This window comes from Microchirus variegatus (genome assembly GCF_963457635.1).
Source record: "Microchirus variegatus genome assembly, chromosome: 10".
In the NCBI taxonomy this organism is placed as follows: Eukaryota; Metazoa; Chordata; class Actinopteri; order Pleuronectiformes; family Soleidae; genus Microchirus; species Microchirus variegatus.
Window position 1 is genome coordinate 27,214,938 of NC_139811.1, and position 14,921 is coordinate 27,229,858.

At 42.5% G+C, this 14,921-nt stretch overlaps 1 protein-coding gene across 1 annotated transcript in view; it reads right to left on the reverse strand.

Moving 5' to 3' along the window:
• The window catches only part of wipi1 (WD repeat domain, phosphoinositide interacting 1), a 36,108-nt gene extending 22,581 nt beyond the window's left edge, over positions 1-13,527 (reverse strand). The window contains exons 1-2 of the mRNA XM_083896356.1: positions 13,303-13,527; positions 1,182-1,264 (exon numbers count right to left, since the gene is read on the reverse strand). Of these exons, the coding sequence (XP_083752482.1) occupies positions 1,182-1,264; positions 13,303-13,403 (184 nt within the window). The 5' untranslated portion in view covers positions 13,404-13,527. The remainder of the gene's footprint in view (positions 1-1,181; positions 1,265-13,302) is intronic.
• Between the last annotated feature and the right edge of the window lie 1,394 nt (positions 13,528-14,921).

Here is a 14,921-nt window from a genome sequence, read left to right on the forward strand (position 1 = left end):
CCATGTTTCTGACCCAATGAGGTCCCTGTTTGTAAGAATCTCTCTTCTCAAACTCTGATGCTACAGGTGTATGCTAAGGTTTTGAGCAGCAAAATGTCTGGTAACATACATTAAACATGAACTATTTTTACACCTAACTGTTTGGTCTGTTTCTATTAATCACAGAGTGGGGATGCAAAAACAGCCCCTACTAAAAACAAGTCAAATATCCTTAAATTAATACAAATGTTCTTGTTTTAAGAAAAATAATCTACCAATGAAGTAGGCAAATGTTCCTTGGAGAAAATCTAAGGTATACACTCTTAAAGGCAGTTTAGTTTGCACATGCACCAATCTACGGTAGTAATACACACCAGTAGTGGATCTGATGTAAACCATTGATTGAGCTTGTTACTGGTAATTAAAGCTTATGTATCTTAAGACAAAGTAAGATATTTTATACGATTATTTTTTCTTTTTAGAAAGCCATAAATGATTTAACTAATTTTACAGTGTGTCTTATGTCTCCTCCACACTTTTGGGTCCTCTGCCAGAGGCCTGGGAGCCTGAGGGTTCTGAGCAATGTCTCGCGTAGGTTTGATGGGGGCTGGTGGGGACACTTTAGGTATGGCCCTGACACATCATCTCTCTCTCGTCTCTGTGACTCACAGCTAGACCACAGTTTCTGGTCTGCTGTGATGCGTTCACTGCTCGTAAAAACTGCTCACTCACTGTCACGCTCCTCTTACAGAATTTGCACACACATACTATTGGTAGGGACCATCTGGCTTTCTCCAAATATTGGTGGGGCCATGTGTCCCCACTTTCCAAACACAATACACACTTGCTAACTCAGACTAGGATAGAGATCTTGGATGTTGTTCCAGGAATCTGCTGGAGCCACTCTCCCAGTTTGGGGGTTACAGCTCCTAGTGTTTCTATCACCACTGGGACTACAGTTGCCTTTACTCCCCAAATCTTCTTTAGCTCAGCTTCTTCTGTTCCTTCTTGATGTTGCTGTTACTAGGGATTGCCACATTAACTTTCAAATTAGTAGTAGGATTCTGGCAGGTGACTTTAACTCATTTCCTGTTGGGGTGCTTGTACTTTTACGCAAGTATGGTTTTTTAGAACTCCATTCACCACTGGATACATGAGGAGTAATCTCAGTGGACTGGTCATAGAGTCACTGATCCACTTACCACTCTCATAGATGCAGTCCAGTTTTTCCACCATGGTCAGAGAAAACAGCTTGTAGCCAGTCTTTGTTCCCACAGCCAGTGACCTGCAACATGTTCACGCACACACCCACACACACGCACGCACGCACGCACGCACACACACACACACACACACACACACACACACACACACACACACACACACACACACACACACACACACACACACACACACACACACACACACACACACACACACACACACACACACACACACACGATGACATGATGTAAGCTGTAAACTCCTGGTGCATTCTTATTCACCATTCTGTTCTCTGTTTCTTTCTGTAGGGAGCCACCCAGTGGTGAAATGGTGTAATACATCAAAGAAAAAGATCTCCATTACAGGTGATCACATGATCTTCGTGTGGATTTTCACTCATTTAGCAGCAGGTAATTGTTAACTGGCAGGTGAGAGTTTGAGGATGTGTTTGCCAGTAAATCATTCAATCTGTCAATTATTTTTTGGATTGAATGATAAATCGTTTTGTCCATAAAATGTCAGGAAATGTTGAAAGATGTTAATCTGTTTGGTTTTTTTTTTTTACAAACCTCAAAGCAACAATATTCTCAAATGTCATGTTTTGGCAACAAATCAAACATATTCAGTTTCAGTGGTTTCTTTCTTATATGAAGCAAAGAAACCAGAATATATTCACTTTTAAGCAGCTGAAAAAACTTGTTTACTACTACTTGTTTAATACTGCCTATAACACAAGCTCTACCATCAGAGCTATATAAAGGCTTGTACACAATACAACAGTGTAAACCCAAAAAAAATTATTTGCGTATCGGCGCTATTGCACAACACAATTGATCATTTTATTGCACAAAGTGCCAGTAAACCCAAACTGTAGAACCATTGTTAACATACAGTATAACATAGGCCTACACCAGACAGAATTCTCACATTAATCTCTTCTTCTCTGACCCTCTTTTTGGAGTCCCTGCTTGAAAAAAAAGACATGCCCAAACTAAAGAGAGTAAATCTCTACAGTTACAAGCTCTATGAGGATTATCTTGGTATCAAAATAAAGATAACACCTGAGGTGTAAGTTCCACTGTAGATGCCACTGTGTCAGAGTAAAACCACATGGAGCACAGCATAAATGAAGGATTTTTTATTTCTCTCGCCTAAAAAAATATTGCATTTTAAATCAAATATTACATATGCAGTAGGAGCTTAAAAACACATGGAGGTCATGTAACAACTTGTGGACATGAGCTGTGCAAAGTCTGATGCTGCTGAATAGAATAAATATATATATATATATATAAATATAAATATATAGAGTATAAAATGACAGAGGTTTTAGTAAAGAGATGTCCGGGAGAGAGCAACTGTACCGGGGAACAAAGGTCAGTGTCCGGGGCCGGGCTAACCTTCTTGTAGGCAGCTTTGAAATGTATTTCCTTTACATGCATGTTTTTATTTTTTTTGTAACAAAATACATTTTTATCATACTTGGCTGGATGAACTAGTATTACTAACAATGAATACGCTGGATATGTTAGCATCCATGTTTTCTGACTTCCCTCTGGAACACGGTGAAGTCGGAGGTGACATCACTCACACCTCCAAGTTCCAATGTAAATGAAACACAAATTTAAGCCTCTTTCACACTACAATTAGTGGGTAAATGCTGAATTTTTAACCAAGAAATAGGTTGAATACTTGACTGCCGGCCACTTATTGGTCAGAGAGTGTTGTCACTAGAGTCATTAGCGCGACATCCATCACAAGAATCAAAGCGAACAATGTTGAACTGTAGATCATTTAAAAAGAATTAAAAATCTGGAAAACATGCTTTAATATCCAACATGTAGCAAGGTCTAAATGTCTAAAATCTCACTAACAGAAGAGTCTGGTCTATTTAGCGACAGCACTGTATTGTGAGCCCAATCACGACCACATTCAGTGGTATTTCAGTTCAGTGACTGTGTCAGGCAGAGTCTGTGCTCCGCTCATGCAGGAAGTACAGAATTAGGCACTTACTTAATTAACTGATTAAAACAACATCATGGCAGTTTTGCACAGTTGACCTTTGGCAACCCTATCCACTTTGAGGAGTTACTATGAAGTCACAGAAAACGATGTGTCTGATACCAAGAGGTGAGTTGAGTAGAGTCCTCGAACTGTATAATGGAATAGCACCTTTAATAATGCAACAAAAAAAATTTGGTTGTGTTTATCCAGTCATGACCCAGAAATTACAATAATAACCACTTAATATCACAGACCTCATCATTGCCCCTTTTACATCTTGTCAAACAGGCCAACCAACTTTCTTTCATTACTCGAACACCTCAAACTGACCAGTTTCAAGTACTAACTCTTTCTTTACAAGTAATTTTCTCACGTTTCTTAATGACCACCTGTGCCTCTGATGTAATATCTGCACATTCCTGTCCTGTCTCACCCTGTGTGTTAACAGGAGGCAACCTGCACAACTATGCAATAAATACTGTATTTCTGATTTTATACAGCCCTGTTCAACAGCGTCAGCATATGACACTAGCAACTTTTTCACAGAGTTCTCTCCAAAATTGAGTTGACTGCTGTTTTGGGAAAGAAAAGTCAACATTTAAACAGAGGCAACAGGTAATAATTACACGATAATTCAGCATTCTTCTTCTGTGTGAAAACTGACTAATGACTTCACATAAATCCAGACAAGTTAAGGGGATAGTGCAGGGCATACTCGCAGTTAAAATGTGGCTGCTAGGAGGGACACAAGTAGCGCACCACGGATCCCCCCTACGGATCCACAGCCACTGGGAGGGCTTTTCTGTGGCCTCAATGATGTTCTTGGTGGCTTTCTTTAAGTGCTGTCCTCAAATTCCTAGGAGTTTGAACACTTACTGTAGTGAGTGACCTGCAAAACCTCTGCACCCGATTTCGACTGGTTCACAGCTGGCTCTCCAGTCATTAATCCGGCACTCTGTGGTAAGCTCCTAATATTTGGCCCTCTTGCGCTCATTGGCTTCATCAATCTGTTCCTCCCAGGGAACTGTCAGTTCCATGAGCTCCACTTGCTTAGTTGTCTCCGATGTTAACACCATGTCTGGGAAGAGTGAAGTGGTAGCAATGTTGTCCGGGAACTTGATTGCCTTCCCAGGTCAACTTGGAGCTGCCAGTCACGAGCGGTGGCGAGGAGCCCTCCTGTGGAGTTGGGCTGGTGGTCTACCTTCTGCCCTGCTCTGATGAAGGTGATTGACTGTGCAGGTGGAACCCGCCAAAGATTTTAAAACTTGGTCATGGCGCCAGCCATACCGCCCCTCCCCTAGAGCCTTTGGGCAACAGCTCAGAATGTGCTCCATGGTGCCCCTCCTCTGGCACAGCTTGCACACCCGGAGTGTCTGCGAGGCCCCATGTGTGCAGATTGTCCGGGCTTGGGAGGACTTCATACACAGATTGCATGAGGAACTTTATTGGCAGAGGTTCAGCTCTCCAGAGCTCTGCCAAAGTGAGTTTGCGTGGTTCTGCGTGCTCCCATCTTGTCCACGCCCCTTGCTTGGACCTGCCGACCATCTTGCTGCAACGTTCTTCCTCCACCTCAGCTTGAATCTCGTCCTGGACCAGTTGGCACTTCTCCTTGCCGCGGGCCCGGTCGTAGTGAGGCTTGGGTAAGCTACCAAGGCCTGCCCTCCCCATTGCCACGATACCCACCAAGGTCATGTGCCTCCGCTCTGCTTACAGCTTCTTGTGCCTGCCACTTCCTCCCAGTCTTAACCATGATTCCTGCCGAGGCCACCTTGACATCTGCGGAGTACCTGTACATCATCACCTCTCTGGAGCGGGTGACTTTGAACTCCTCTGCTAGTCCACTGAAAGGGAGGTGCAGCTTGGTGGAATGACCATACAGGGCAATGCTGCTCAAGGACCGAGGGAGACCCATCTCCTGAGAAAATGGCTGATAGTCTTCTCTAGTGCCTCTACTGTTGTCATTGGTACCTCATATACTAACAGGGGCCAGAGTATTCTAGGTAGGACTCCATGCTGGTACATCCAGGCCTTGAACTTTCCTGGGAGACCGGAATTTGTCAATGGCTGTGAGCCAAGAAGTCAGGTCGCTCTTGGTCTGCTGCAAAGCCGCTGCATCACAGCCGGTGACTATGCCCTTCTCCAGGCGGTACCAGGCAGATGTTACTTGGCCTGAGGAGACTCTTGTGCTGATGTGCTGAAATCGTTGTAGTAGTCAATGATGAGGTTGCACATCTTCCCAGGAAGGTGGTGTCTTGCCAGTGCTGTTTCAACAAGCTGGTGCGGGATAGATCCGTAGGCGTTGGTTAGATCAAGCTGCCAAGTCTCCTTTGTTTTCCCTTGCCTCCCGGATAAACTGCGTCACCACTCCTGTATGCTCCAGGCACCCAGGCACTCCAGGAACTCCCCCCTCTTGGACAGAGGTGGGTGTCTACGTAGGCGTTCTTCAGGAGGAACTCAATTAGTCGTTGGGACACGATTTTGAAGAAAATCTTGCTCTCAACGTTGAGCAGCGAGATTATAAGAAACTTCTTGACATTACTGGAGATCTCTTCCTTTGGGATCCAAACGCCTTTGGCGTGTCTCCACTGGGCGGCAACTTTCCTTCTCTGCCAGATCACCTTCAAGATCTTCCACAGACGTTTGAGGAGCTGTGGACACTGCTTGTAAACCTTGTATGGTACACCACTGGGGCCGGGAACTGAACTAGATCTTGCAGCTTTGACAGCTTCCTTTACCTCTGACAGGGTGGGCTCATCACTGTTGATTGGGACACTGGTTCCGGAGGTGTCACCAGTGCCATGCAAGGACCAAGCTCTTGATTTCTTGAAGTGTCAAATGTAAATGTCATGGGATCCGACGCAGCAAAGACTGCTGCATCAGCTGCTGTTCCTGAGCGTCCCGTCACTTGTTCCCTCACAAGTCAGGCCATCCTAGTCTGGTGGATCTTCAGACCTCTTGAGTTCTTGCAGACTTTGCCGACCCTGCACTCGTAATCCGTTGTCCGTTTGCCTGGGTCCTTACCAGTAGTTCCGTCCAGTTGGGATGCTTACCCCCCCCCCCCCCCCCTCGGGCATCCCTGGGGGTATTTTTCTGTAGGGTTTTTCGTAGCAAGATTTGGGTGACCCCTCTCGGGAGCTGTAGGTCAGGGGGCTACCCTTGCCTACCCCGGTTGCCATCTCTCCGAGCTGCCCACTGTCTCTCCAGTTGTCACCACCCTTTTCATGGACGTCTTTAAATAACTCGACACAGTTGTTATCTGCTCCTAGGGCCTCATGTACAAAGACTTGCGTGGATTTCCTACTGAAACTTGGCGTACGCGAAAAACTCAGAAACTGTCGTATGCACAAATAAATTCAGATGTATCAAAGTGTGCGTACGCATGGATCCAAGCATTTCTTTTGTCCCAATCAAAGTGGAATTGAGTGCACATGCAGAGGTGCCAAACTCCTCCCCTATTTACATATGCATATCAATTTAAATAGGCCCTGAGATTCACCTCTTTGATCAAATAACGCAATGAACAATGGAAAGAAAAGGAATTTCACAAAGTCTGCGCAAGAGATTCTAGCACAGGGAGATTTTGTTTGGTACCCTGTCAACAGGGATAAATATGACAAAAAAAGACGTGAGTGGGACGTGTGTGCGAGGCTGTTAATGCCGTGGGATCCGAGCAGCGCACGCACACACGCACGCACACACACACACACACACATAGAGATTAAAAAGAAATGGTCAGATCTCAAGGTGGAGGTGAAGCGGAGGGTTTCTGTCCACCGCCAAAGTGACTGCAACAGGTCATACAATTAGCTGCTCACAATACACATCGCTCGTTCGTAAAGATGGCAGGTTATTCAACACTTTGACTCATGTTTAATTTTTGTTTTATTTCTCACAATTAATGAATGCAGAAGTGCGCCACGGCTGACATTTCCAACTTTACGCCCGCTTTTACTGACATGAATACTGAACACAGGGAGACGATCAGGCGCTTGTTAGAAAGCTCTGTAGCTCTAATTTCACCAGAAGAAAATAAAGAAAACCAAAAACGCGCACTGTTCCAGCCTCCAGTCCAGCCATGCTGTTAGTCATAATGAATCAGTCATGCCTTGAACCAGACCACCTTGCCACAATGTTAGTTAGTTGCATTTGTGCATCACATATGATTTGAACATTGATGGAATGAAAATGTTTCCTATTAACGTAAACAAATTCATCCTGTGATGGCGCTTTTATAGCAATGTGTGTGCAGTCAATAGCTCCGATTACATGAGGGAAACCAGCTCTCGCTGAAAATTGCACTTTAATGTTGGCCTGATTAAACAGCGTTGTATGGGATTGTGATGAACCTGGGTGACATTCGGATGATTCCGTCCCACACAGCTGGCATGGCTCGGCTCAGGGTTGACTGGCTCACTCCTGGCCCGAAATCGGCTTATGAGCCAATTATCATCGTTTGCAAGTAAATTCTTGCCTTCCCTAAATACTCACTCACATCGGATTGCACCATTTGCAAGGTGTTAATTGTTAATAATTGTGTCTCTGATGTGCGCATCACTCTGATGACTACTTGTTTTCACATTATTAACAGTTTCTCAGCATCACCACTAAGTGTCGCCAAAGGAACAATAGCTGGAGAAACGTGCGTACGCCAGCCATGAAGTTGGAATTGTGAATTGTTGGGTGTCTCTGCTCTGCATGATGTATGGAGTTAGATTTGTGTCTTTATTATTCAATCAAAAAAAAGTTTGCTTCAATCAAAAAAAATGTTTTCAATCAAAAAAACCTTCACTTCAATCAAAAAAACCCTTTTAAATCAAAGAAAAAAAAATTTTGGATGCAAAAATATATTTGAGACTCAAAAAAATGCATTTGAACACTGTTTTTCTTTGATTGAAAATCTTTTCTTTGATCGAAGTGAAGGTTTTTTTGGTTTGAAGCAAGTTTTTGATTGAAGTAATGCTGTTGCATTTGGGCCATATTATGGGTAGGACATTTGTGTCTTAATTATTCAATCGCAAAAAAAGTTGCTTCAATCAAAAAAAATATTTTCAAACAAAGAAAAAAGAACAAGTGTGGTTGTTTTTGATTGAAAATGTTTTTTTTTATTTGAAGTGAAACAAGTTTTGAAGTCGTTTTTTTTTTTGATTGAAGTGAAAAAAGTTTTGAAGTCGTTTTTTTTTTTTGATTGAATCATTTTAACACAAACATTCCGCAGTGGGCGGGTGCTTCCCCATTGGTCAGACATATTTGAGTGACAAGTGTCTACACCAATGATGTCTTTCTGACAAGCAAGTCATGGTCGCCAGCAAGTCAGGTCGCAGTGCAGTGGCAAAACAGTATTATAATGATTTGTGTCATGTTATTATCCCACTCTGTTTGATATTTGGATTAAACATAAAGCTTGGTGTTAGATATCTCACGCCGTCATATTGTCAGGCAGGCTAGCACGGTGCACGAAAGGGCTAGCTGATAACATTAGCCCATGGCTCTGCACACTGAATGAATTGTTTATTTTACTTAAGTACAGAGGCTTGCTATGTGCTAGTGCTATGTTATGTTATAATAAGTAACGTAATTAGTGGTCCAACAAGTCCACAGGCCAACTGTTGCCAGTACAGATGTTTGACTATCTCGCTCTCTCTCTCGCGCGCGCTCAGGGGTAGTGGTCTGACAGCCGGGGGCGAAGAAGACCCCGCGAGGGAGCCCTCTCCGCACACCGGACCCTACCCAACAGGCAGGGCTGCGGGCAACAGTTGGCCTGTGGACATCGTTGGTGTAGACACTTGTCACTCAAACATGTCTGACCAATGGGGAAGCACCTGCCCACTGTGGAACGTTTGTGTCAAAATGATTCAATCAAAAAAAAAACGACTTCAAAACTTTTTTCACTTCAATCAAAAAAAACATTTTCAATCAAAGAAAAAAACTGTTCAAATGCATTTTTTTGAGTCTCAAATATATTTTTGCATTCAAACAATTTTTTTCTTTGATTGAAAATGTTTTTTTTTGATTGAAGTGAAGGTTTTTTGATTGAAGCAAACTTTTTTTTGATTGAATAATAAAGACACAAATCTAACTCCATATGTACAGTGCCTTGAGATGATGTTTGTTGTGATTTGGCGCTATACAAATAAAATTGAATTGAATTGAATTAAATGACAAAATAACACATATGAATGTACTGATGGAAGCAGCAGTTGGTAAACAACTCCAGTGCATTGTGATGTTAAATTGCTGATTTTCTCTATGGACTTTGGTGTGGGAAGTGAGCTGTTTACAAAGTCATACAAACATGAGATTTTAGTCAGAAAAGGCTGTCACATGGTGAGATAAGTAACAAACATATCCTTAAGATATCGTAGGTTTTATGAGGTAAGCCCTTCGACATGTGGCTAACAATAAGTGGTCCGTGTCATGTCCTGACTGTGCTTGATGTGTTCCTCTTGTGGTGACGAGTTATATCCTGTGAACTCAAGGTCTTTTCAATCCCCGTTGCATCAGCTAGGTTGCTGTAACAACCATGATTAAAGGGTCATTTCAGCAAACCGAAAAATATTTCCAGACATAGATTTTGTCCAACATGAACTGACCTTTAGGCCCTCAAGCTTGAAAAAGACTGAGCATGATAACGTCAGTTACTTTGTTCTTAAAGTTTTTTAATGGAAAGATGAGTCCAGAGGTGCTTGAGATGAAAGCTATAACTTACTGTAATAAGTACTAATGTTGCATTAACAGTTTCAAGTGTATTAACAAACTACCGGTTGTTAGCATTTAATTGATAACCAACGATTTTTTTCCTGCTACAAATTAAACCCTTGTCATAACTAATTTTTACTGCTGTGTTGTTTTTCCTTTCCTCCTGCTCTTGCCTTCACATTCTTTTTTGGCTACCTGTGGCATAAGTGCAGTTAATGGTTCATTTGTTGCAGCTGTGACAGAAAGTTATTGAGGGATTCATTAGAAGGGAGCTTTAAGTACAAAGCCAAACATCCCATCTTTATATATAACATGCATAGCCTTTGAACATTTGAAAAAAAATCTGGCTTGGCTGTGTTTCACTAGTTACAGTAAATGCTATTAAGGTGTAAAAAATGTGATATTTTAAGGCAACTTTTCTGTTTCTTTTTTTTTGCTAATATCACAAAACTGATCCGTCACTTGAGCTGAGACAACTTGAGGTAACCCATGAATACGTTGCAGGTCGGGTCAGGCTACAAGGCTGTATGCTGCCCATGTGTGATCCCGGGACACAATACATTGAAAACCTAGCAACAAACAGCACTTTGTTATTTCTGCATCTATTATCACAGTATTTATTAGTAATACAGTGGAAATGAGTAGAAATGTAAATATTTGGTTAGCATGTTGATTTACGGTGTGTGCCCCTAAATTTTTTGGTTGCGCAACCTAAAATTTTCAGTTGGGGGCCACTATGCTCCGAGTGAAAAAAGTTAGTCTGGAGCCCTGAATGTCAAAAATAAATCAGTGTTTACCAAACCTGGAAATGATGAGGATGTTCTCAAATTACTTGTTTTGTCCACAAACCAAAGTCATTTAGTTGAATGATTCATTTGTTGTATGGAGCAAACAAAACAGAAAATATTTACATTTAAAGGTGAAGTAAGTAGTTTATAGTGACATCTAGAGGAGAGGCTGAAATTTACAACAACAAACTGCTCCTCTGCTCACCCCCTCCCTTCCCTGAGTGCTACGGTATCCTCAGCCGGTCAAATGTCGTTCTAAGTTCGACAGGAAGGTTCTAGTATCTATTCAGACAATGAGAGGGAGGGGGAGAGGGCGAGGATGAGGGACAGCTCTTCATGGCAAAAAGTGGATTTTGGGTCAAATAAACCCATAAATACTACACAGTGTCCCTTTAAGAAACTGAAAAATCTGTCATTTTAATTATTGATTATTGATTATTTAAGCTTTTTGTTCACCCCATTTAAACCAAGTCATCCACACAGTAACAGAACTATACAATCTTTTTCTTTTTCATTCTTAAAAGAGTATTCCGTGAACTTTATTTGTGCTGTAGTACATATGCCAGGCCTGTATGTACGGTGGGCCTGAGGTGCAAAACACAAACGCAAATCACAAAACACAACGCAAATCAACAACATAAACGCAAATCACAAAACACAAAAACATCAACTCAAAACAGAAACGCAAATCACACAACACAAACACAAAAGCAGAAAACACAAAAACATTAACTCACAACGGAAATGCATGTCAAAACAGAAACGCAAATCTACAAAAACAAAAAACATTAACTTAAAACTGAGTGCCCAGGGTCGTCGCTCATCGCACGGACGCACAGTCCGTGTTTTTAACACCCATAGGTGTATACTTGAATGTTATTTACATTTGTACATAACGTGTTGTAGTACTTCCGGTTCAGGGTCACTGTTGAATATGGAGCTGTTTTCTGTCAAGGAGCACTGAAGATGACTGTAACCGATGTCCGTCACATATGCAGACTGACATCTAAAACTCCTGCCACCAAAATGGATAAGAGGTTTAAGCTATATGCTTCCTCATACATGTGCAACAAGAACCGCGGTGAAATCAGTTTCAGGTTGGATATTCAACAGACATTCGCTCCAGATCCAGCGGCACCCTCCTGCAATCTCTCCCCAGAGATAGGTGCACGATCGCGGCTTGTTCAAAGTCTGACCCATCGCTCTACACTACTGCGGTCTTATTTAAGGACCATCAACAAATTACCGTTTAAATGTTCAAATCTTATGCACAGTATATGCAACAGCAGTATTTTGTATTAATATAAAGTGTGGGTGAACTTAAACTGTATGGATATGCTGTGGTTCCTGTAAGCTTTGGGTGTGTGGTGAGGGGGCCTCCATGTCCATTTTGCTTGGGGCCCCCAAATTCCTTCAAACAGCCCTGGCAGAAAACAACGTTTCCCGTTTTGAGTTAATGTTATTATTTTGTGTTTGCGTTGTTGAGAAAAAAAATAAAAAAGCTAAGCTTAAAAGTGAAAACAACTGAGAAAATCAAGTTAAAGTTATATCTCATTTCAAACCCACATCAATAACATTACTCGGTCAGCCTGGTCACATCCCGCCTTGACTACTGTAACTCCCTTCTCATGGGTCTTCCCCACAAGTCCATTCATAAACTCCGATTGGTTCAGAACTCTGCCGCCCGCATCATCACCAGGATCCCATCTATCAATCACATCACACCTGTTCTGCAACAGCTTCACTGGCTTCCGGTCAAATTCCGCATGGATTTCAATATTCTGCTTCTCACCTTCAAGGCCATCCATAACCTCTCTCCTCCATACCTCTCTGACCTCCTTCACATCAACACCCCTTCCCGGACACTCAGATCTGGCTCATCTATCAGCCTCATTGCGCCTCCTGCCCGTCTGACCACCATGGGGACCACCACAAATGGGCGTTTTGACCAGACTATTTCCATTTTCTGAACAAGTTAATGATAGTGTTCAAGTGTTTGCTGTGTTTACCACAACAAAACTTCATCAACACCAGTGACATTACACATTTATGTAAGCTGAGCATTTGTTTTGATGTTCTTCAGTATGCTGTGTGTTTAACAAAGTCAGGTTCAGGTTTGTCAGAGTGTCGTCATTGTGCTTTTGCCTTGTGGCCAAGTGAGAAGTTAAATAAAGCAACATGGTAAAAAGATTAAAATGACTTGATTTTACTTTCAATTCCTTTACTATTCTTCAAGGTATTAACATTAACACATTTTTATAACTCCATGTAGGACGTTTCTATACGTAAGCACTGTGGCAGTAGTAATGCAATATTTAGAAAATGTACTCTTGATACTCAAGTACTTTTAAAAACAAATACTTCAGTACTTTTTACTTAAGTAGACATCTGACTGTAGTACTTTTACTTGTACTTGAGTAAAATTTAGCAAGGGGTTTCTGTACTTTTACTCAAATAATGAAGCTGTGTCCTCTGTCCGCCTCTGCCTCTAAGTAAAGGTGTTGTGGTGTACATTACAGAGTTTGGGCTAAAAGCAAGGTACACTGATAATGTCAGGCAGGATAAAGGAAGCAGGGTGAGACTGTGTTACTACGGAGGCCGGTGAGCTTACGTGGAGTCCTGGTTGAATGAGGCGCAGCCGAAACAGAGCCCCGACCCGTCCGGTCCTCTCGGCCCCGCAGCCGCCTCTGCAGCTCCCTCTGCGATTTCCATCCCGATGCCCAGCGACCTCCTCCCCTCCCTCCGCCCTGGACTGGAGGCCTGGGATCGGCGGCACCTCTTCGCTCGATGTCGGCGGCAGACGACTCCAATGTGGAAGAAATAAGGATCAGCAGATGTGGAAGAGAGAAAGAGAGTGGGAGACAAGGAGAAAGAGGGGAAGGAGAGGAGAGAGCTGTGTTTTCTCCGCTGGATGTGAATGAAGAGCGGGGTTTGTTCGGAAAGCTCTGTCGGTCCAGAGCCCGCAGGGAGAAAAAAGAAGAGGGGAAAAAAAGAAGCAAAACAAGAACAGCTGACAGGAGACGTCACGTGTCCGCCTCTGCTCTATGGTGATTGGCTGAGAGCGAGGCCATGTTGTCGCTGTCTCCTACTCTGATTGGCCAGACGCACAGTCACTGTTTTTATTGGCTGAGCAGCGTGTGTGTGTGTGTGTGTGCGCGCGTGTGTGTGTGTGTGTGTTGTGTGTGTGTGTGTGTGTGTGTGTGTGTGTGTGTGTGTGTGTGTGTGTGTGTGTGTGTGTGTGTGTGTGTGTGTGTGTGTGTGTGTCCATTCATTCATGGGATGTAGTAACATTGCATACTTTTTCTTTTCTTTTTTTTACAACGAAAAAAATAAAGTACAAGCGAAATCTGTTTGAAAAAAATAAACTGGTTGAAAAAACAAACAGATTTATTAATAGTGACAGACACAGACATTTCAGAAAGAGGGTAAAAGGGGACACCCATTATGTGCATGCTACCGTTATCATTAATAGGACATCTGTTGTATTTGTTTCACAATAAATCAGCAACTGTGGACATGTTGCTACACAGTGTAGCATCATTGCTACTAACAGTGCCTAGCTCCAGAGTTTCAATGTGCAGCACGAGCATGAGCAGTGCCTACTTCAAAAATGGAGTGGGACAAAACAGACAGTGACCAGGGAAGAGGAGATCATAGACATAGAAAGAGATCATAGACATAGAAAGAGACCATAGACATAGAAAGAGACCATAGACATAGAAAGAGACCATAGACATAAAGAGACCATAGACATAGAAAGAGACCATAGACATATAAAGAGTAGACCATAGACATAGAAAGAGTAGACGCCGCATCAGACCAGGGATGTATTGCCGTGGGGCCGCCATCTTGGACCGGTCACTCGCTCCACTCTGTCTATCTGTTTGACAGCTCAATGCGCACTTTATCAATCGTAAATCTGAATTCAAAACTTATTTTTTGGCTGCAAACGTCATACTTGTAGCTATAATACAGAACACATGGTTCGGTGTATTTTAATAGTCATAGTGGGATTAACAGTAATAGAATATTCAGATATATGATATATGTGACCTGCCACGGACCAAGCGGGAACAAGTCGGCCGGGCGCAAAACGAGAAAAACAGGAAAACGTTTTTTTTTTTCAAAATTAGGGATTTCCGTTTTTTTCAAAATTACACAAGTTGAAGTTTTGAAGAAGCCACTACCTGCTTCAAATCACAGTATTGTGGGTCTTAAAACCATAAACTT